Raw genomic sequence first — 23,083 nt, 5'->3', positions numbered from 1 at the left:
TTCTGCACACCATGATCTGCGATTGGCTAGTTACCTATTCAGGGTGACCCCCGCCTGGTGTCCGAAGTCAGCTTGGATAGCTTGGATAGGCTCATGCACCCCCCGCGACACTTGGGAGGATAAGCGGTACAGAAAATGAATGAATGAATGAATAGTACCCTTTGGGATACTTTTCTGACCCAAGATGGCCACCAGTTACCTACACTCGCGACCCCGCCTTTATACGTGGCGAAAAAAGTTCCAGCAGCGCCACATATAGTTAATGTTGATTGGTTGTAGTCGATATCAGTCAAAACGTCAGCCTCTCGTACTCGCAAAGACGACCCCACCCATTTAAGACATACAAGAGGTGCAATTGGTCGGTGTGGCATGTAAAGGCAGTGACAATTGGTTTTCACATCTGTCATTCACAAGCCTTTATCCGCTTGGAGCGATGATGTCTCATGATTTACATCCCATTATGAGTCAAGCGATACTGCGATTAACTTCGGGACGATAGGCGAGACGGACTGACGCCGAACCGCAAATAAGTTTATAGATCAGCGTTTATTTTATACGTACCTATGTTACTTTCAACCCGTTTGGAATTTAATGTTTCCTGACTCGATTAACGAACCGTCGGGTTTCTATGGTAAGGAAAACCGAGGGCAGGAAGAAAAAGGAACCGTCACGGAAGCTGCCAAAAGTGGAGGACGAAGCCTTTTCTACGTGAAAATCGTGCCTCGTGATTTTGTTTGCACATCTTTCTGTCGCCTCGAAGGATAATATATATTCATTTATTTGATTTGAAGACAATACCAAAGGTGTCGCCCAGAAGACTGAGGGGAACAACAGATATCTAGGTAATGTCACTTGCAGGTATCCTCATATTTTGCCTTTATTAAAAGAGAGAAAGAGAAAGGACAAGGCATCACTTGGAAATACGTTTCGGCGTGTATTGCTAATTACAACCACCCGACCAGTTACTGCGACCTCAACCAACCAGTTTAGAATCAGTGTAATCTCGCTCACTCCTGCCTTTTTCCACCATTTTAGAGCGCCTGGCAATGCACCACAAGTAGGGCGAAAACGATGGACTGCTGGGCTTTTTGGGGAAAATGAACAAGCTCTCCCTGCTTTCCTGCTTTTAACTATACTGTGAGATGCCACGGCATCCTTCGCTAGATCAAATCGGGACTCTTTATTGTGGTACTGCCAATTAAATAGAACGCAGATCACATCGGTGTCATCAAAATGCCCCAGTACTGCAGGGCAAAGACTTTATCCAAGTTGGACTCGATAAGATGTGTTTCATTACTCTCATCTCATTTTCTGAACCGCTTTATCCTCACTAGGGTCACGGGGGGTGCTGGAGTTTATCCCAGCTGACTTCGGGCCAGAGACGGGGGACACCCTGAATTGGTGGCCAGCCAATCGCAGGGCACAAGGAGACAAATAACCATTCACGCTCACACGCATACCTAGGGGCAATTTAGTGTCCAATTTGCCTACCATGCATGTCTTTGGAATGTGGGAGGAAACCAGAGAATCCGGAGAAAACCCACGCAGGCCCGGGGAGAACATGCAAACGCCACACGGGTGAACCGACTTGGATTTGAACCCAGGCCCCCGACTGTGAGGCTGACGCGCTAACCACTCAATTGCCGGGCTTCCCCGTTTCTTTACCAACTTTAGTATAATTTGATATTCAGGTCCCCAACAGTCTTGTTAGCATTTTTCATCAGGCGAGAATCTGCTCTAGGGCTGCCACAAACATAGATTTTAATACTGGATTAATCACTGATGAATCAGATCATTTGGCTCTTTTACTTTAAATGAGTTCACAGTCAAATCTCATTACTATGACACCCATTTTAAAAACGATTTTATTGTATAAAAAAAGGCTTTACTTTCTCATGTTATCCATTAACTCATTCCAAAGCTCTAAAAAAAAAATGTCACTGGCGAATCTTCTTTTGGCGGATCTTGTGCATCTCATTGTCTAACTGAAGTCCGGGATGGGCATAAGCTTGGCCAGTTTCATCGCCTTCACCTTGATGAGATCGTCGCTGACAGGCAGACTCTGTCCTCTTGCTTACTTCAGCTACATGAGCATCCCCTCATCAAGCTTTGGGTCTTGGAGCCTGCGTCAGCTTCATGCGCTTTGATGGAACTCCAGCTTTGATTGATTTTGATTGGTTCTCTTAACTTCGATGCCTCATTTCTTGCTCATCTTCCTGGCTAGCTTGGACTGATTCGACTCCTTCTTCAAAGCATCAATGATCTCCTTCTTCTCCTGCAGTGTAAAGTCGGTTCTCTTGCGGTTCTGAGCTGACATTGTGGGCTAAATTTGAAAAATAAATGAATTCGAAAGTACAACACACAAAATAGTGACATAGTAGCGAGATTAGGGGGTGGCATAGTAAATTTATTTTGAATTGAATTTTGAGCAAAAGTGGCATAGCATCGAGATTTAACTATATCTGAGATGCCCATCCATTTGAACTGGGAGGGCTGGTAGTGAATATTATGTCCATTCACTGACTTCAAATGGATTGGGGTCAATGTTCCCCTCTAAGCTGCGCGCGTGCGCAATTGCGCACTACTCTCGTCTTCTCTGCGCACAACAAATCATATGGAGCGCACAAAATAAAATCCCAATTTTTTAATTAAAAAAAAAAAAAAAAATATATATATATATATATAAATATATAAATAACTAACCATATAACCACTCATCTGCCGGGCTGCCCATTCATAAACATTAATCATTACATTTTATTATTACTAAATCATTAATGTGTAGTAGACATGCACCTGCTTATGCCAGGTGTGATACTGGTGTGTGCCCATAGCGAGCAATGATGATGTTGCTCACACCGGTACTGTGTGCTCAGGGAGGTTGTCTTTCTGCCCAGACAAACAAAAAATTAGAGGGAACATTGATTGGGGTTCTATTGTGGTCAATGGTAAATAAAATCATCATTCATTTTCTGAACCGCTTTACCCTCATTACGGTGATGAAGGGTGCTGGAGCCTATCCCAGCTGACTTTGGGCAGCGGACACCCTGAATCAGTGGCCAGCCAATCGCAGGGCACGAGGAGACAGATAACCACACACACACTCATACATGGGGGCAATTTAGAGTGTCCAATGAGCCTACCATGTGTGTTTTTGGAATGTGGAAGGAAACCGGAGTACCCTGCCTCTCTCTTCTTACATCCTAGGGTGGTGCACTGAGAAATTATAAGATTTTTTCTTCATCATCTGATGCTAGGATAATGGCCAGCCAGCTAAATGGTGACTGTTGTTACTTCCTTCAAGGTGGACTCATTGATTTTTGAATGCATGTCTACATTGATAAGACGGTCCCTTGATGCAGTTTTGTTGTGGCCAGTAAATGTAAGGTTGTAGTCGCCCAATTGAAAAAAGGAAGGGTGGGGAAGTCTCATGTGATTGTGGGACATGCATTGGCCTGGAGGCATGTGGCAAATGCTACAGAAAAGGCTTTCACTCCTCTTTGAGACATGCAGTGAAGCATACAAGCAGAAGTACTTTGTACACTTGATACATTACGTGATACAATCTTATTCTTAAGCCCTGTGTGTGGAATGGAGACAAGAGTTCTTCATTTCATCACCTATGTCTGAGAATAGACATTTAAAGAAAGGCCCAGTTATTGCTGGAAGGGAATCATACTTTCCATTGTTCTAACAAGGCCAAGTTTACCAAAGATGGGCTTCTGTAAAGGGCCACCCAATTATTTGACTTTGGTGCAGGCATTTTGAGCTCGATTCCCACTCTGTGGTGGTGTGATTGTGAGTGTGAGTGGTTGTCTGTCAATCTGTGTGGCTTACAGCTGACTGGTGACCAGTCAAATGTGTAGTTTGCCTTCTGCCTGAAGTCAGTTGGGACATACTCCAGCAACCCCTACGAGGATGCGGAGTATGGGAGATGAATACATTCTTCTGTAAAATACAAAACTCAATGTTTCATAACAAAGGAATCGGTTTAAAATGTACAACCATCTGAGACTTTCTGTAGCTCCAAACCACGAACAAACTGGATCATTCATCTTAACTATAGGTTTCTATGCTTTTTTTTTCCAGGAGCATCAAATAATTATCCTTAGGTTGGGGTCAGGTGCCAATTGAATGATGCTAGAGTGCTTTTAAAGCCTCTGGGCAGACAGAGATCTGGCTCTATTTACAGATGGGGCCGTGTCCTTATTAACCTGCTTTTCCATATTTCTGCATTAAATTCCTGTTGTCCCCAACAACTAAGCCTTTGTACATTAATTGCTATCATGAACAATACATTTTTTAATTGATTCATAATATAAAATTAGGGCTGTCTCGATGACATAGGGAGTACAAATGTGTTATTTTGAGGGGAAAATCGGAAGACAAATCATCACAAGTGCTATTTCTGAGATACTGTATGAATCAAAAGCATATTATTAGGGTCAAGATCATAAGTTAATATGCCTGTCTTTGTAAATGCAAAATATCACATTTATTCAATTTGAAAAAATAAATGAGTATCTTGATGAGAACATGATGCTTTCTAATTACAGAAATTACAATTTTCTTGCCAGAAGTTTAAGATGTCGTGGCAGCCATATTGCTTCTAATGTCAAAATATCTCTATTTCATATTACTCCAATAGTTGTCACTTTCGGCCAAAAAATAAAACAAAAAAAATCAAAGTGGAATTTTGTTTCATTTCAAAATCAAGGCTACTCGTGTCTGGCCAGTCAGAGCACGTTTAACTAGGTTTAGATGGCAGTGCCCTAGCTAAGATGGCCACCCCCCACCTAGGTAAGATAGCCATGCCTCGAGCGGGCAGTGGCGGGAACGTGAGTTTTTTTCACGTTTTATGCAAGATACGTACGTTTTCTTTCTTGAATTTCATTCTTCGACGTCAAAATAAATTTTGTTTAGCGTTTTATCGGTTTATCTTTTCTCTATTTTGAAATAAATGACCGTATCGGGGGCAGTCGCTTGCGTCGTGACGTCAACTTGCAGTTTCGTGCATGTCATGTTTTTATGCGCATATAAGCCGTACCCTCGATTCAGTCATCATTTTTTTTGTCCGACAAAAGCGGCTTGTATGCGAGTATAGAATATATGAAACATAGAAACAGCAACAACCTCAAAGCCTCAACCTGAGGAGCAGGTGTGACGTGTCCTTTATTTTAGGCGAGGCTGCCAGTACCACGTATAAGAAGATCCTGATGAGCCTGATGATTGTTAAGAGTCATATATGCATGTTCATAAAAGGTGCAAGTATTGCGCATTTCAGGGTTGTGGTACAAAGGAGACATCTGTGCTGAAATAACCCAGTTTTAAATAGATTTAATAAATAAAAAACAGATACTACTTGTATGCGTCGAATTGCCAATGGATATAAACTCTAAAACCAATTTGCTTTCTCTTTCAAGGATGAACCACTTATCCTTCAGCGAGCTTTGTTGCCTCTTCTGCTGCCCGCCTTGCCCCAGCAAAATCACAGCCAAACTGGCTTTCCTGCCCCCAGAGCCCACCTACACTCTGATGTGCGATGAGAGTGGCAGCCGCTGGACGCTCCACTTGTCCGATCGCGCCGACTGGCAGTACTCGTCCCGTGAGAAGGAAGCTATCGAGTGTTTTATGACGCGCACCTCTAGGGGAAACCGCATCGCCTGCATGTTTGTCCGCTGCTCGCCCAGCGCCCGCTACACGCTCTTATTCTCCCACGGGAACGCGGTGGACCTGGGCCAGATGAGCAGCTTCTACATCGGTCTGGGTTCCCGGATCAACTGCAATGTCTTCTCCTACGACTACTCTGGCTACGGTGCCAGTTCTGGGAAACCCTCCGAGAAGAATCTGTACGCTGATGTCGACGCCGCCTGGCAGGCGCTCCGCTCGCGGTAAGCAGGGTTGAAATTGATGGATGCATGCATATTATAGTCTGTGGCTGAGAATGGTAAACATCAAATGGGAGTGTTTGCATGTGGATTTTCCGAAGCCTTAAAATTGATTTTTTTCTGACCATTTTTATGATCCTACACAGCACATTTTAGACATCAATTTTCCAAATACTAAAATATGCAGTTTTTGAGTAAATGTACTTATCCTGAGACCAAATCTAAAATAACTGAGAGAAAAGAATGCTTGAAAATATGTATTTTTCAAAAGAATAAGACTTCCATTTTCTCTTGCCTTTTCCCTCCAAATAACTACATTTAATCTCATTCATTCATTTTCCGAACTGTTTATCCTCACGAGTGCCATGGGGGGTTGCTGGAGCCATACCCAGCCAACACATCCTGAATCGGTGGCCAGCCAATCGCAGGGCACAAGGGGACGGACAATTCATGCACGCACTCATACCAAAGGGCAATTTAGTGTTCAACTAGCCTAGCCTGTATGTTTTTGGGATGTGCGTGCCAATGAAAACCTCTGATCGTATGGTACTTTACATTATTCATGTTTAAGTGTTACTCTGCCAAGTATGATTTAAATTTTTAAATTTTCCCATTGCTCTATAAATAATAATTATTTTGTAGCACTTTAATTAAAAAAAAACCTTTAAAAACCCAATCTTTTTCCACCCTATTCTGATCTCCTCTAAAAGGCTTACCGTATTTTCACACCTATAGGGCCCACTTAAAAGTCTAAAATTTTCTCTAACATGGTCGATGCGCCCAATCGGTCGGTGCGTTTTGTCTGTGCACTAAACTCAATTTTTGTATGGCCCTGACCGCTTGAGTGACTGGTTTTATTTCTTGCCGGCACGCTACTTATTGCGATCAACCCAGCGGACGATCACCCTAAAAATAGCCTCCCTGTGCATTCCAAGCATTACGGTAAATCCATTCAAAACATCCCAGGGGAGTGGCAAGGCATTTGACTTCCGCAGCGCCTTTAACCCTAAAAAACACTCAATACTTAAAGAAACAGCATATCAGCGCTATACAGAGGAAATGACTGGCGTGAATGACAACACAATGCAGGTGTGAACGCTTGGAAAATGGACTGAAGCCATGGATCGAACACAATTTAACAGCTTTGCTAACGGATTGCTAACAGATTGCTAACGGATGGCCAACAGATTGCTAACGGATGGCCAACATTGTAGTTCGGCAGGCAGCATGACGATTTGGAATGAATTGTCGATGCCGATATAACAGCAAGGAGAATCCAAGGCTTCGGAGTGATGCATGTAGCGAGTTACAATGGATTGTGGATGACTGGGCTCAGCAATGTTGTTCGAGCTTTCCCCAAAGCTGGAATCAAGGTCCCGGAATACACAACTCTGACTGACAGTGGAGCCTAGCATGTTAAACGCGGAACTCTTTATATCAGAGTGTACCTTTGACCTCAATAAAGCATTATCAAACTTGGTTTTGCTTGTGCTGTCTTTAAACAAACAAGCTAGTGACAAGCCTAACATATGCTAGCAGCTAGCATAACATACGCTAGCGGATAGCATAACATACGCTAGCGGATAGCATAACATACGCTAGCGGCTAGAATAACATACACTAGTGGCTAGAATAACATAGGTATGCTAGCGGCTAGCATAACATACGCTAGCCTAGTGTCATGCTAGTGCCCTATCGTTCAATGTATTGACAAAAAACAGAAAATATACCCGTAAATGAGACTGCGCCCTATCACACGGTGCGTTATATAGGTGTGAAAATACGGTAATTTCCAATCACGCAGTCAGATTGGGGACATCCTTAATCGTATACCTCTGGATTATTTTGTTGTTTGTTACCCTTTGCTTATTCACTGCCACTACAGCAATAGGAATTATATTTATTTAAACAGGGAAACTGGGTGGCAATTTTGTTGGTCATTCTACTACGACTTCTTTCTATTAATGTGATGTTTGACTTGTGCATCCAGTCGGGCTGCCGAGATAAATTAATCAAGAATTTAATTAATTGACAAGCATTTTGATAATAACTTCAAAAAACGAAATGTAAAAGAATTTCATTTCAACTAATTTTCTGAACCGCTTCATCCTCATTAGGGTCATGGGGGGTGCTGGAGCCTAATTCAAAAGAATGTATAAGAGAAAAAAATGTACTCTAATTATTTACAACAATACATTTTTAAAACTATAAATACCTTGAGCGTAAAACAAGGTAAATATCCTTTTGATTTATTTTTACAATTATTGTATTCATTAAAAAGACAATGATTAAATATGTGGGTTTAAGTCGTTTTTTACTTACATTTTTGTGCAACCCTAGTGTCTGTTTGTTTATATGGAGGAGCAGAAGAGGGAAACTATGTTTTTGGTTTCCTGCTGTAAGACATGCATACGGTGGACAAAAGCTCCGGCTAAAATGGTTGGCTATTGTTAACTGGAAGAACATGAGCTGCTTCTGTTTCTAAAATGTTTTTTCCTTTGACACCTACTGAATTTTAGCAAGTTTTTGTGCAGCCTGCTAATGCTTTTAATGACCTGCTATTAGTTGACCTATCATTGTCAGTCACATGAATTTCTTCAGGGAAAAAAATAGGTTTAACAATGTTGCCCAAAGTAAATTTAGAGCATTTTCTGTTCATTTATTGGGTGTTTACCCTTTTTGCTCAATGAACGCTAATGTCAGCCCACGCCTTTTAACATGCAAATTCTATTTATTGCCCATCGACCGGGTTTATGAAGAGACATATTTTGAATGCTACTGACAAAAAGGGACATCCAATCATGTACAATCAACTAGCTTTGATATCAAAAATTACAAATGTCGGATCTAATCCATATACATTTAATAACTTAGAATTAAAGGAAGCACACAGCCGTGATGAGTTTTTCCTAACTTTAGCTGAAGGAGGGGGTCAGAGTAGCCAGCGCCAGGAGATGTCTATCCTCCAGCCTGACCAGTTTGAATCTCTGCCTGCCTCCCACAGATCACCTAGCTATATTGACAAAGATCATGTGACATAGAAATGGGTGCTGATATGAACTAAACTTGAGGTGGGAAAATGTGAACAAAGAAATGGGCGTGTCATGGTAGATGACGCGCCCCTAACTCATAGGCGTCACGGACGGAAATTTCACTAGACTATGCAAAATTCTATCCTAGTGACTACACTAAATAAACCAATTGACTAATAAAAGTATAAGAATACATTCCATACTCCACAACAAATAAGACGAAGATAGCGATGGGTAAGGCCATTATTGACTAATTGACTAATCGCCCATGCTTTTGCCATGCTTCTTTTTATTGGGCATTGGCTGCCATTGATGGTGCTAGACATCTGATCCATTTTGACTGGGAAAGGTGAATTAAATGTTCAATAACTGCCACAATACATACTTAGCATATACATGTGCTGGCACTGAATGAGAACAAACTAAAAATCCTTATTAAAAATCATTAAAAACAGAAATGAAGAACATTTAGGCAAATTAATTTACAATTATCTTGAAAATAAAACATTTAAATTATTGAAGAAAAATAAAATAAATAAAAAGCACATTTATTGTATTCCTTTGACTTTTATGCTTTTTTGCAGTTGTATTTATTAAAATTGTAGCTGTACTTTTAACACTATTTTTATATACTTGTGTAATCCTCCAATGCTTTACGTATTTGTTGAATCTGTTTGTGAAATGCAAAATCAGGCAACAAGCGGTTAATTACAAAACTTAATTAACTTCCAAAATAATGATTTGCGACATCCCTAGTGATGGGTTGACAAAGTTCTTGCATCTGTTTTACTACAATGTGCGTCACTTGCAATCTCCTCCCTTGAAAAGTTTGCTTAGTCATGGGACAAGAGGTTCTTTCACCTGAGCAGGGAGTGGTTCAGCTATTAGTCAACGCGCTCCAAAGCAGAAGACCAATTATCATTCTAAAAATGGCTAAAGCTGGTAGTGCATTGTGCAAACTGGAACATATGGTCGTGTTTCTCGGTTGAATTGGATCATTTTCCTTGCTTTCGGTGATAAAAACCGGGCCAGCAGTCTAACCGGCCAGTGTAATCTTCAGTGGTAACCTAGCAACTGATTTGCAATGAGCATTCAGACCTAGGTCTTCCCACACTTTGGCCAAGCAAAAACAAACAACCAACTTCCTGCTTCATTGTTATATAGAGCAAGTACCACTATCAAGGACAACAGTAAGGCTCCCATTGATTGGGCGTCTACTAGAAGGATGAAAACAGCCACATGATTGGACCTCTATCTTAGTCACTGGTAAAGGCAGAGTTTTTAGAGAGGTAATCTTCAATAGGTTTTTCAATTGTGCCACATTTCGACATTTCTCAATGGTACAAAATAATAGTAATAGTTATAAAAAAGAATGTGGGTGGCCCAGCAGAAGTGTGGTTAGCCCGTCGGCCTCACAGTTCTGCGTCGTGGGTTAGATCCTAGGTCGGTCTACACTGTGTGGAGTTTCTATGTTCTTCCTGGGCTTACGTGGGTTTTCTCCGGGTACTCCGGTTTCCTCCCACACCCCCAAAACACTCTAAATACCCCCTAGATATGCGTGTGAGCGTGAATGGTTGTCCTTTGTCTCCTTGTGCCCTGCGATTGGCTGGCCTCCGATTTAGGGTGTCCCCTGCCTGGTGCCCGTAGTTTCCTGGGATAAGATCCAAATGGTTTATTTTTCTATCACGGTCAATGGCAGACGATGAGTTAATACTTAAAGATAAATAAATACATTTCAAAAACATGATACAGATCCTTTGAAAATGATGTTATCAGGCCCGATTTCCGATATATGGAATTGAGCATTGCCAATAGAAACCAATGTCATAATGTTGGCTGTGATGGTGGTACAAGTATTCTTTGATTTGGTAAAGTGTAAACTATGTGTTCTCTTTTGGTTGGAAATGCAACCAAAAGTCAAGATCAAGTCAATTGACATGAGGCATAACCCCAGAGTTATGTCAAGACGAATATATGTGGGGTATAAACATTGGTCACATGGCTGGCTATGGTACGGTGAGGTCTGTCCAAGGCTAGATTGTCGTTAAGGGTTTTAGTTTGATTTGCTAAGAGGCAATTTAAACACAAGTGCAGCTTCTTCGCTAGATGCTGCCAAGACAGAAGGCAGTTTGTTTTATCTCTAGTCTTTCCACTGGCGCTGAATACGGCTTGTTGCTTTGTCATTTTGAATGATAATCCTGGTATGAAACTCATACTGTATCCTGTTTCCTGATAAGCAGGTCTACGCGCCGTACAATATTGTAACATGGACTTAATTGTGAAACTGAAGTAATGATGGTTGTTGTTGTGAAATTGGCGTATATGAGAAACATGAGAGCTGCCTCATTGAGTTATTTTGATAGCTGAAAACCTTATTTTCCGGACTATAAGCCTTTTTTTTTTACATAGTGTGGTTGGGCCTTCGACTAATGCTCCAGTGTGACTTCTATATTGATTTATCCTCTTTATTATGTATTCTCTGTCTGATGTGACTTATCTGAAAAATAGAGTAATCACTGTTTATTTTTGCGATTAGTTAACTCATACTTATGTCTATCATGTGGGAGGGGCAGTTGAGTATTAGTTCATTCACCCTTCATAGCCCAAATAGATTGGACGTCCTGCGTAGCCAGTGGTACTAAAACATAAGCTTTCGTAGCCAGCCTCCCTTTTTTAAATGAAAAGCTATTGGCATCATATCATGCAATGAGTTGAATACTATGGTGAAAAAAATCAAGTTCAGAGAGTTGCTTGGGGCTATAACTGGTGTGTATTTTTAAAATTTCTAAAATTTATATTAACATCGTATTCATCTGTAAGTGTATTTATAATTATGAAAAAAATATAATATGCATGCGGGCAGCCCGGTGGATCAGTAATATTAAATTTTTGGAAAATTACCAAAATAGTCACTTGCTTTTTAAAAAGTTAAAAGTCTTAAGTGTGTTAACCTGCTCACTGTCCCTGAAAGGCTTAAAATATTGAACACCAGCCTTCCCAGTTCAAACAGATTGCTGTAAAATGCATGGAATGTGTTGATGAAAGTGACTGTTTCTTTATTTATTTCATTACTGTTATTTTGATGACAACAGTACCTCTAATTCCACAAACACCAAATATCAGCACATGGTTAACGTTGTTCTTGATAGTAGTCGGGTGTCAAGTACAGAGAAAACAGTGGGCCAGTGTTCTCTGCTTGGATTTGGCATAGTCAGCTGACAGGCTGCTCGCTGCGGCGCGCCGTGATCAAAATAATCGGCTGTGGAATGTCTTTTCTTTTGCCTTTTTTTACGCTACGGTTGCGCTTTGACAGTGAGTTTTACCATAGTGTCATTACTTACTTGCGTGCTTAATATTCGAGGCAGCAAACGGTGAGTAAGTGTTTTATTGGTGTGGATTTGTGACTGTAAATTTCCAACCTCACCTTAACATCTTTGCTGTCATTGATGGTCATAGATGTCAAATGCATTTGAACTGCAATGGTTGGTATTGAATGAATGTGCCCAGGGCAAACAGATTGAGCCTCTATCGCTGTCAATTTAAGGCAATGAAATAATACATGAAATAACATTGGACTATTTAGAAAGTAAGTGTTGATTACCCCTTAGTACAAATGTTAATACGCTAAAATAATGTAAAGTATATATTAAAAAAACATAAAAAATCAGTATCAAGTATTTATTTATTTATTTTTTAATAGAAATAATTAAGATTTAAAAATATTACCTGTTTTTGCATTAAGTAGTTGGCAAATCAAGTTGGAAAGTTAATATACTAAATTATAATTAAAATCAAATCATCAACAAAAAAAGAACTAATAATAAAATAGGTATGATTTATGTATGATGTAAATAAGTGACACCAGGCATTAAAGTTTTAGATGCAAACATACTATATAAGAGAAATTTTATGAATAAGTCACACTAAATACAACAATTTCTGTATTGGCCCGAATATAAGACGACCCACTCGTTTTCCAGACTTAAGTTTGGAAAAAAGACATTTAGAACACCCAATTAAATTTTTATACAGTAAATAATTACAGAACATCTCAAGCAAAGTATTATAGCCACATATTCAAAAGAAATAGCATGTTTTGCCTCTTTCAAATGCAAAAAACTGTCTATCATATTTTAATATCTGAACATTTAAATATGAAAACTAAAGTGCAATTACATTTGTAAATGAATGGCTTCTGTTTTTTTAAATGTAAATTAACCAATCTACTGTGATAAAACAACAAAATTGCAATACGGTATTCGACGATCAAAACTGTTCCTGATGAATTTGATTAGTTCTAACACCCCTTTTTCAGTGCCATTGGCAGAAATAGAAGTCCAATTTATTTGAACTGAAAAATCTAGCGGCGATTGAATAATTAATATTAAATGCACTGAAAATTCCCTCAAGTGACCTGCATGTGTCTTTCCACACAGGTATGGCATCCGTCCAGAAAGCGTGATTGTGTACGGCCAGAGCATTGGTACGGTGCCTTCTGTGGACTTGGCCTCTCGCTACGAGAGTGCTGCAGTCATCCTGCACTCCCCCCTCACCTCCGGCATGAGGGTGGCCTTCCCTGACACCAAGAAGACTTACTGTTTTGATGCCTTTCCCAAGTAAGTCAGGAAATGGAGGAATGGTGTGGTGGTGGTGGGGTGAACAAAACATTTTTTGTGATATTCTTTGACTGTTTTTCCCTTTTTCACACGCAGTGATTTTTAGGTTGTTTTCTTATCTGACATGTCGTGGCGTATGACTTCCGCCTTTATTAGAGTGTTAGTGGTGTAGGTGTGTCGCATCACTAAGAATCATTGTCTGAAAAAGGAACAAAAACAGTCAAAGAATAATAAAAGAAGACAAAATGAACATAATATAACCATTATTTTGATAATCGGCCATAGTTTTGAGTCCATGAATAGTTTTAATCTTATATTAAGCACTCACTTACTAGCTCATTGGCTCCCATTGACGCCGCTAGACGGCCAATCCATTTCGACAGGGAAGGGACGAATGATTAGCCCCCTACCAGTCCAAATGGATTGGATGTCTGGCGCACTCAATGGCACTGAAAGATGAGCATTTACAGCTAGTGCTCCTACTTTAAATGAATTTAAACAATAATGAGTAACAAAAACAAAGATTTATAAAATAATCACTTGTCCTATGAAGGGTTAACCCATTCACTGTCTTTGACAATGATGTAGATTATATATTTATAGGGATAAAATGATAAACATTCTTTAATTCATACATTTATTTTATTTCCTCTTTTGTTTGTATTTGAATTTAAAAACATACCGTATTCGAGTATAACGAATACCAAAAAATTGAAGCAAAGTTTGCATGCGCGTTATACACGAATCCCGGTGAAACACTGCCCTCTGACGGTGAAAAGGTCCCCTCTGTAGCCGTTATGTAGAATGGAAGACGTAGAACCTGTCTTTGTCCACCAGATGGCAACAATCTACCTTCTCTTACAAAAGACACCCCTCTCCAAATAGCCTTCGGCAAGTTTATAAGATAATATAGGGTTGTATTTTTAAAAAAAAATTTGCTCCAGGGAAACAAGTCCGCCCAGGCAGCGCTATCCTTGCTCAAGTAGAATGGAATCAATTGTTTGGTGAATCTGATGATAATCAATCAGACTTTGACATTTTTAAAAATATTATGATGATTAATTAGACTTTAAAGATTTAAAATGGTAAATTCCAAACGAGAATTGTGTTCTTATTGGTAGTAGTTTGTTTTGCCAGGTTTCCACACCATATGTTGTGAATAAACGTTTTGTCATGGCGACATGTGTTCAGCATTTTCCAGTTACCGGTACTGGAGCAATCCTTGGTGAGTTGAGGAAAACTAAAAAAAAAATGTTAAAACCGATTTTTAGTCACAATTTATGGATGCGTGTTATACTCAAATAAATACGGTAAATAAATATTAAATTTTTAAAAACAGTTTCTTTTAAATATTGCATCAAAGTACAGAAAATTTATTTGTAGATCCACTTTTTGTCTTCAATGCTCATTTCCAGCAAAAAATAAAGCCCACTATAATATAACAGGGTGGCCCAATGGATGAGTGTTTAGTGCGTCGGCCTCACTGTTCTGAGATCGAGAGTTCAAACCCAAGTTCGGACCTTCCTGTGAGGAGTTTGCATTTTCTCTAGACCTGGGCTTGCATGGGGTTTCTCTGGGTACTCCGCTTTACTCCCACATCCCAAAAACATGCATATTTATGGCTGGTGGAACACTAAATTGCCCCTAGGTATGAGTGTGTGCGTGAATGGTTATGCACCTCTTTGTGCCCTGCAATTCTCTGGCCATCAATTAAGGGGTGTCCCCACCTGGTGTCTGTAGTTGGCTGGGTTAGGCTACAGCACTCTGTGACCATCGTGAGGATAAGTCGTGTGGAAAATTAATGAACACAATTTACATATGATCAGATGAGTGGAGGCATGTCAAAAATAAGTGGTGATTTGTCGATTGTGAAAATATTGGTTTGTTGCCTCCCTGTTTGACCAATGCGAACCGTTGTCTCTCCAAAGCATCGACAAGATTTCCAAAGTGACTTCGCCGGTGCTGGTGATCCACGGCACGGATGACGAGGTCATTGACTTCTCCCATGGACTGGCGCTGTACGAGCGCTGCCAGCGCCCCGTGGAGCCACTCTGGGTGGAAGGAGCGGGACACAATGACGTGGAACTCTACGGACAGTACCTGGAGAGACTCAAGCAGTTCGTCGCGCATGAGCTGGTGAACTTGTAGAGGAGGAAAGATTTTCGGAGAGTTCGTTGTTAGTTGGTTTTGTTCGAATCTTCAGATTTTTTGCTGGGTTGCAGGCGCCATTGGCCTGTGGGGAAATGCTAGTGGTGGAATTTTGATGATAAACCACTTCTCCTGCTCGGAGCTCCACTTCCCTCCGGTCCATTCCGCTGCAACTGTGAACTTTTGAACACACTTTTCTTTTCTGTTTTGAATTAGTTGTTTTTTTTTCAACATGTTGCACAATTGCACAATGCTTCGGTATGCAAATGCAGGAGGAAGTAGATGACATAAAAGTTGAAGGAGAGCCTGTGTGACATTTTCTTTCTGCCTTTTACTAAGGATGCCGTCCTCATTTGTTAAAGGAGACCTTTGAGCCGGCCGCAAAGGTGCTGACGTTCTCACTAACAGCCTTGATCCAAACTGGAAGGCACTCTCCAATCCAATTTACAGTTTTCTTTTGTATCATTGCAGTATGTATACATGATATTTGCACATATCAACTGTCACTGAAGAACTGTGAGACAAACTGCTGTGCCGGTCCTTGTTGCCAAATGTTTAGTAGAATATATTGCAACGAGGTGGGCTCCACACTTTATCATATTATTTTTACTCTCAGATTAGCATCACTATGCAGACATGAGTTTTCAACAATTGTCTTTTGAGAAGATTCTTGTTTCTGACAGTGTTTCTTTCTTTTTCGTTAACTTTTAGGGTGAGAATCCATATCTATAGCTAATATTAAAGATACTGCTTGTATAACTACTATTTAAAAGAATACATTTTACATATGTTGAAAAATAAATACCGCTAATGCCCATCCAGGCCTATATTGGCACCTGGAGTTCTTATTTATGTTCAGTTCAGGAAGATTACAAATGAACTTTTTTCACTATGCTTACTAACTCGCCATTTTTTGTACTGTATTTTTTGGAGTATAAGTCTCACCAGTAAAAAACTATAACAAATTCTAAGTCAAATTTGTTTTACAGAAACAGACCAACAACAGACAATTGATCTTGTGTTTTTAAGTAGTTGGCTACCACTGAAGAAGGCGAGTAGGAGGTGCAAGTTAATGAATGTTGATTAACAAAATAATATATAAATATAACAATTGAGACATACCATCCACATGTGGATGTCCCGTTTTGAGTCATATAGGCTACATCCCACACCACAGACTAATATTACATGACTCAAAATGTATTGCCCACATATAGTATGTGCATGCCAGTTCTTTAAGATCTTTTTTTAATGGCACAAAATCCTATAAAGGCTTAATAACAAACAAAGAAAAATAGGCTAAGTAGTTATACAGTATGTTGGCCAAAACCTTAACCTGGTTATTCAGCCACACAAAGTGTAAACGACACATAACTTTATGCAATTTTTTGGGATGTGTTGGTCAGTATGAAGTAACATTTAAACCTATGAACTTTGATGTCGTAATAGATACAATTCAAACTTGAGTCAAAATGTAACAGGACAAGAGGATGATGGGGGGGGGGAGTGCAATTTAGAGCCTGAAAAATACGGTCTACAGTCTATAAGGTCATAGATCAGCATTAAAAGACCCTTGTTTTACTTTCATGCTCTTGCCTGCATGCCATTTCTGAGTCCATTGTTGATGGTTTACTTGCCCTTTTATTGCTGAGTGAACCCATTTCAATGTACAAATGACTATTTACTATCAGAGCTGAGATAAGCAAATGTCAATGTTCAAACAATGCCAATCCCTATTTGTTTTTGGCCTACAAGCCGGAAATCAGGTATGAAGTTGGACCATATTGAGGTTGCGTATACTTGCGTCGCATCGACTGATTGGTCTTGGGTTTCTCTTTTTACAAGAGTACCAGTCATTTCTGTTTAAGCAAAATTAAACCTTTGTGCAATTTGTACATAGAACATTATATTATGCTTGTGCTTTTTGTTCCACAAAAAAGCAGTTGCCATCTCTTATACTGGATTTTTGATGTCAGATCAAGGTACAGTCCTCAATGTTTTGTATTGCTCTGATTCAGGATTTTTTCTTTTTCGTACCGCATATTTCGATATAAATGGAACTCAAACTGTAATGACAATATTAACTTAAGCAACTCAAATGCGGATGGCAAAAATAAAATGTTCATTTAGAGGAAATTACGTTTGAGTCTGACCTTTTTTTGCTAGAATTTAAATAAGTTTAGGCATTTAATCCATGGTAAATGTGGCTGACAGATGAATGATAGAATATACTATTAATATACAGTGAGTTCAATACGTATTTGAACACCCTGTTATATTGCAAGTTCCCCCACTTAGAAATCATTTCAATATTATTATTGGTTTTCTCAGGTGTTCAAATACTTATTTGCAGCTGTATAACACAATAAATTGTTAAAAAAAATCAAACATTGTGATTTCTGGATTTGTCTTTTAAGATTATCTCTGTCACAGTGTACATATGAATAACATGAATAATTTTAATTGGGGGACCCAATGGATGAATAATTTTAATTGTTTTTTTCCCCCCCCAATGTTTTGAATTTTAATTAATTTATCAAAGCAACCTTACTAAGAAATTGATTTGTTTATAATGAGCTAAATCAATGAGATTATGTTTTGGAGTGAATGTTTAATTATTAAAAAAAATATTACACTAAGTATTTAGTAAAAAAAAATGTATACTGTGGATTTACTGTATATATTTGACTTTGATACTAAACCAAGAAAATTGAATTGAATTGAATGCTTTTATAGGCCATTATACAAGTATAATGAGATATAAAGCCTGACCATGAAGTGCACAATAACAACAACAGACAAATAACTAATCTAATAATAATAAATAAATAACTACTAAGTAGTCAACAACATAAATAAAATGGGAAAATGCTTGAAAATTGAGCAATCCATGTCCCCCCCACAAATTTAGTGCTCAATTGACTGCTAGAAGTGTTTATTGAACGGGCCCGACGCAAAATGGCGGACCCTGTGCAATTTAGCTCTCAATTCGCATCAGACATCGAGCCTTATTTTTATGATATCTACTACCAAGCCCAGCTATATTTTATTCCCGCCAGCAGATGACAGTATCACATTGGTTTTAACAAGACCCTCCCGTAGCAGACCAGTGCCCCATTTTGAGACGTTCAAGAACTCATTAAAGAAAGACTAAGCAGTAATAAAATGGATAGACAAAGTGTTCGTTGCAAAACACAGCTGTCATCAAACATTCCATCAGGTGTTCCAAATATTGCAAAATGCACAATTTGAATGCAGAAAAATCATTTTAACTTGCCCCACCACGAGAAATATCGGGATAAAATTGTCTCCTACTCTATTCGGCTGTCTCTTAACGCATCGTCACTTCCTTTCCGAATGTGTCCAGGGTTGACCCGACTGTTGGAGGCGGCTGGGGGGTAAACGACTGCCCCTCGACAGGCACACAAAACCCACCATGTGTACAAAAGGTGTATATAAAAGCCACGCGCAGAGCTAGCGGTGAGGGTGAAGCTACTTGCTGCGTCTCAGAGTTGACTTTCAGAGCGGATGGACCAGAGTGGCAGCGGGAGCAGGACAGCACGACCACCGCCGAAGGTAACTCACGAGCCGCTTCAGGATGCCTCGTTGCTGGCGTCTACAAAAAAGGAGAAAGCTTCTAAATGGTTATTTGCTTTGACTTTGCGTGGTATGTTACATCTTTATTTTGTGGCCAGCTGTCAATGGTTGACAGACGAACTGTTAACTAGTAATTAAGAATCTCGATTTTACGCTTTTTGTGTTAATTGCGGTCAAAACAAGACCGTAAATCATTATTTGTACTGCTGCTTGAGCAGAAGCGGAACCCCTTTTAATGTAAGATAGTGGAAGTGATGAGTGTAGCAAGAATAAGGCGAGTATAGTACATACTGCGCTCCAAGGATCGTTAACCCACTGGCTGCCATTGACAGCGCGAGACGTCCAATCTAGACCCCAATTCGCAATGGATGTCGCGTCTCTCGCACTCAATGGTACCCAATTAGTCATTTAACAAACAGGACTCGTGTTGATTTTTGAAAAGTCGAATTACATTTGACAATTGTCATTATTTATTTACTGAAATGCTTTGAATAATTCAAAGCACATTCGTACCTATTTTAAAAATTTGATTTTAAAAAAGGTGCGATTTTCCTTTAATGTGTGTGTGTGTGGGGGTCCTTTTTTACCGATTTACTATTGTGACAACAAAGGAATCCCGTGCATCCATCTCATCTTCTGAACCGCTTTATTCTCACCAGGCTTGTGGGGGGGTGCTGGAGCCTATCCCAGGGGACACCCTGAATTGCTGGCCAGCCAATCGCAGGGTACAAGGAGACAAACATCCATTCACGCTCACACATACCTAGGGGCAGTTTAGAGTATCCAATCAGCCTACCATGCATGTCTTTGGAATGTGGGAGGAAACCGAAGTACCCGTAGAAAACCCACACAGGCCCGGGGAGAACATGAAAACTCAACACAGGTGGACCGACCTGGATTTGAACCGAGGTTTCCCTCTGTGAGGGTGACACGCTAATCACTCGCGCCGCCGGGCTTCCCCCGTGCATCCAGTTTAGCGGAATTAACAAAACTGAAAAAGTCAATGCAACCGGTATCTTTTTAAATAAATAAATAAATAAATAAATTTTACTCCTTTACAGTGCTAACATCAAACATTGTTTTCATGTTGAATTTGATAACTTTTGTCCCATCTTCTACAATTTTTAGGAGTGATATTCTACCAATCTTTTTCCTTCTTGCGAGATTTTACGCAAGCGTAGCTAAACTTAGCTCTGTCAAATCAATGTACAGTATTACCTCGTGTATCACAGTTAGTAGGTTCCAACACCATCCACAATACGTCAATCACCACAATGTAGGACAGTATTTTTACGTGTGTATTTAATATCATTTAGACTTTCAATACATTCAATCCATTGATCTAGTCTCCAATTGTGACTCCAATTTGCCTCGGTTCTTGCACAAGAAGGTTTAATTTAGTATAACGCGTGTATAGTAATCAAAGTTCATTTCAAGATCAAATAAAATCAAAAGACTTTATTGTCATCATACACAGCTGCGTATAACGAAATTGGTGGTGCTACTCCACAAAGTGCGTTTTCCCAGTAAAAAAAAACATAAATAGTAATATAAAAGTATAAAAAGTCACATCCCGGCTAGGTAAATTCTAAAATATTGCACTATCTAAGATATTGCACATTGTTATTGCACACCCCGAAGTTATTGCACAGAAGGGATTGTGTGTCGTGCTAACCCAAGTTCAGAGTCCTGATGGCTGTGGGAAAAAAACTGTCCTTAAGTCTATTTGTCCGTGCTTTGTGAGACCTGTAGCGTCTGCCAGAGGGCGGCAGCTGGAACAGGTTGTGACTAGGGTGGTATTGGTCCCCGACAATGTTCCCGGCTCTGCTGAGGTAACGAGGGCTGGCAATGTCATCCAGTGAGGGCAGAGAGCAGCCGATGATCTTCTGGACAGTGTTGATCACTCTGCATGGACTTTCTGTCTGCTGCCGTGCTTCCAGTGTACCACACTGTAATGCAGTATGCCAGGATGCTCTCCACAGTGGCTCTATAGAAGGTTACCAGAAGCTTAGTGTCCAAGTTGTTTCTCCTGAGTAACCTCAGGAAATTGAGTCGTTTCTGGGCCTTCTTCACCACTGCCGTGGTGTTGGTAGACCAGGAGAGGTTGTCCCCCAGGAATTTGAAGGAGTGGACCCTGTCTACACATACTCCATTTATCAGGAGTGGGGCCAGATCTGTGCTGCATTTGCGAAAGTCCAGGATTATTTCTTTAGTTTTCGTGGTGTTTAGTGTGAGATTGTTCACCACACACCACAAAGACAGTTTGTTGACCTCATCTCTGTAAGCAGACTCATCCCCCCTGAGATGAGTCTGACCATAGTGGTGTCATTGGCAAATTTGATGATGGAGTTAGACTGGTGGGTCGGTGTACAGTCATATGTGTACAGGGAGTACAGAAGAGGACTTTTACGTTAAATTCAAACTTTTATGTTAAATTTAAAGTTTATGTTATGTTACAAGCGCGTCTGTCAAGTCTCTCTCCTGTCCTTTCTCTCTCGCCCGCTCACGCCGTGGTAAGTCTGTACTCAGTAATGTCACATTTTAGTATTGAAGATCATAACCACTAGAGAGGTATTTAGTGCTTATGTTTTTTCAGAGAGTGGGAACTAATTAATTTGTATTTACTTTTCTTTGGGAAAAAAATATTTGCGATACTAGTAAATTGACATACAAGCACGGTCCCGGAACGCATTAAGCTGATCGGTCAAGGTATCACTATACAGTGGTCTCGACGTACGAGCACCCCTAAATACGAGCATTTCGAGATACGAGTAACATTTTGAGAAAATAATTATCTCTAGATACGGGAAAAAATTCGAGATGCGAGAAAGCCAGATAGCCAAGACATGAGAGCCTGTTTATCATTGTAGCACACTTTTGTAGCGCATCTTTTTTGCCGCATCTCTTTCGTGTATAACAGATATCTATGAGCACTGGGCAGAGCGTTGCATTTTCCCGTGTTTTTTTTCCCCGTCACTCAGCGCGAATGCCGGAGCGATTGCTAATACGAGGTATATACGAGGTATATATTACTTCTCGTTGGCTGCTCATAAGAACATCAGGGGCACTGGCTCCGCAACTCCTCGTGTGATATCTTTGGTCGCATCTCAGGCTTTGTAATGTCTCTGGTCGCAACTACCTCTTTGTAATGTACACTGGGCGGAGCGTTGCATTTTTTTCAGTGTTTTTTTCTTCCCCATTAGCCTGTAAGCTCCTGTTGGCGGAGCGATCGCTAATTCAAGACTATACTTCTTGTTGGCAAGTGGTCGTGCGTTATCCTATTGTGAGGACATTTGTGTTCATCATTTTCGGAATATTTTGAAGGGAATACAACAGCCGTAGTAGGTTCAGGTTTTCATTTCAACCAATGAAGAGAATAATTTTTTGCCAATCTGTTGTGTTAAAATTGTTATTAGTTGATTGTGGTCATGTGCTGCCTGTTTTAGCAGAAATCTCATTAATGAGACTGTCTGTGCTGGATCAGTTGAAACAAAAAACCTGCAGCCCTTTATAGAATAGTTTGGACAAGCCTGCTTTTCACGGTTAGAAATGAACAATAAAAGTTTTTTTTTCCGAGCACATGGTGCTTACCTCCCATTTGACATCCACAGGAAAAGAGCATAATTAGCCAAGTGGACCCAACTTCAAGGAGATTGTGTCACATTAATAATTGACATAGGGGATAATAATACAGAAATATAAAGTTCCAATTGACTGGAAACCAATTCAAGGTGTGCCTACTGCTCAAAGTTGGCTGGGATAGGCTCCAGCACCCCTGTGACTCTTGTGAGAATAAGTGGAA

General features: G+C 40.0%; 2 protein-coding genes across 3 annotated transcripts in view; both read left to right on the top strand.

Annotated features, from left to right (window-relative positions):
* The first annotated feature begins 389 nt into the window (after positions 1–389).
* LOC144074180 (alpha/beta hydrolase domain-containing protein 17B) lies at positions 390–17,820 on the top strand. 2 transcript variants are annotated; one of them, XM_077600431.1, is made up of 5 exons: positions 390–631; positions 792–842; positions 5,424–5,891; positions 13,357–13,536; positions 15,465–17,820. In XM_077600431.1, exons 3-5 carry the CDS (start codon positions 5,425–5,427, stop codon positions 15,682–15,684), a joined length of 867 nt encoding a protein of 288 aa, XP_077456557.1. In that variant the 5' UTR covers positions 390–631; positions 792–842; position 5,424; the 3' UTR covers positions 15,685–17,820. The 2 variants fall into 2 exon arrangements, with proteins under 2 accessions (XP_077456557.1, XP_077456556.1); XM_077600430.1 differs by having other exon boundaries at positions 391–842.
* A 1,205-nt stretch (positions 17,821–19,025) lies between these two features.
* The window catches only part of cemip2 (cell migration inducing hyaluronidase 2), a 51,358-nt gene continuing 47,300 nt past the window's right edge, over positions 19,026–23,083 (top strand). Inside the window, exon 1 of the mRNA XM_077600429.1 lies at positions 19,026–19,260. The gene's annotated coding sequence lies outside the window, so the exon portion shown is untranslated. The remainder of the gene's footprint in view (positions 19,261–23,083) is intronic.

Source organism: Stigmatopora argus, chromosome 5 (genome assembly GCF_051989625.1).
Source record: "Stigmatopora argus isolate UIUO_Sarg chromosome 5, RoL_Sarg_1.0, whole genome shotgun sequence".
Lineage (NCBI taxonomy): Eukaryota > Metazoa > Chordata > Actinopteri > Syngnathiformes > Syngnathidae > Stigmatopora > Stigmatopora argus.
The sequence above is the reverse complement of the archived record's forward strand: the minus strand, read 5'-3'. Positions and strand labels throughout refer to the sequence as shown.

What these genes read in the sequence shown, in the direction of transcription:
- LOC144074180 (XM_077600431.1), top strand. Translation starts at nt 5,425, where the DNA reads ATGAACCACTTATCCTTCAGCGAGCTTTGTTGCCTCTTCTGCTGCCCG. An exon ending in TGGCAGGCGCTCCGCTCGCG is followed by an intron (nt 5,892 to 13,356) that starts GTAAGCAGGGTT and finishes CTTTCCACACAG; the next exon opens with GTATGGCATCCGTCCAGAAA. An exon ending in TGTTTTGATGCCTTTCCCAA is followed by an intron (nt 13,537 to 15,464) that starts GTAAGTCAGGAA and finishes GTCTCTCCAAAG; the next exon opens with CATCGACAAGATTTCCAAAG.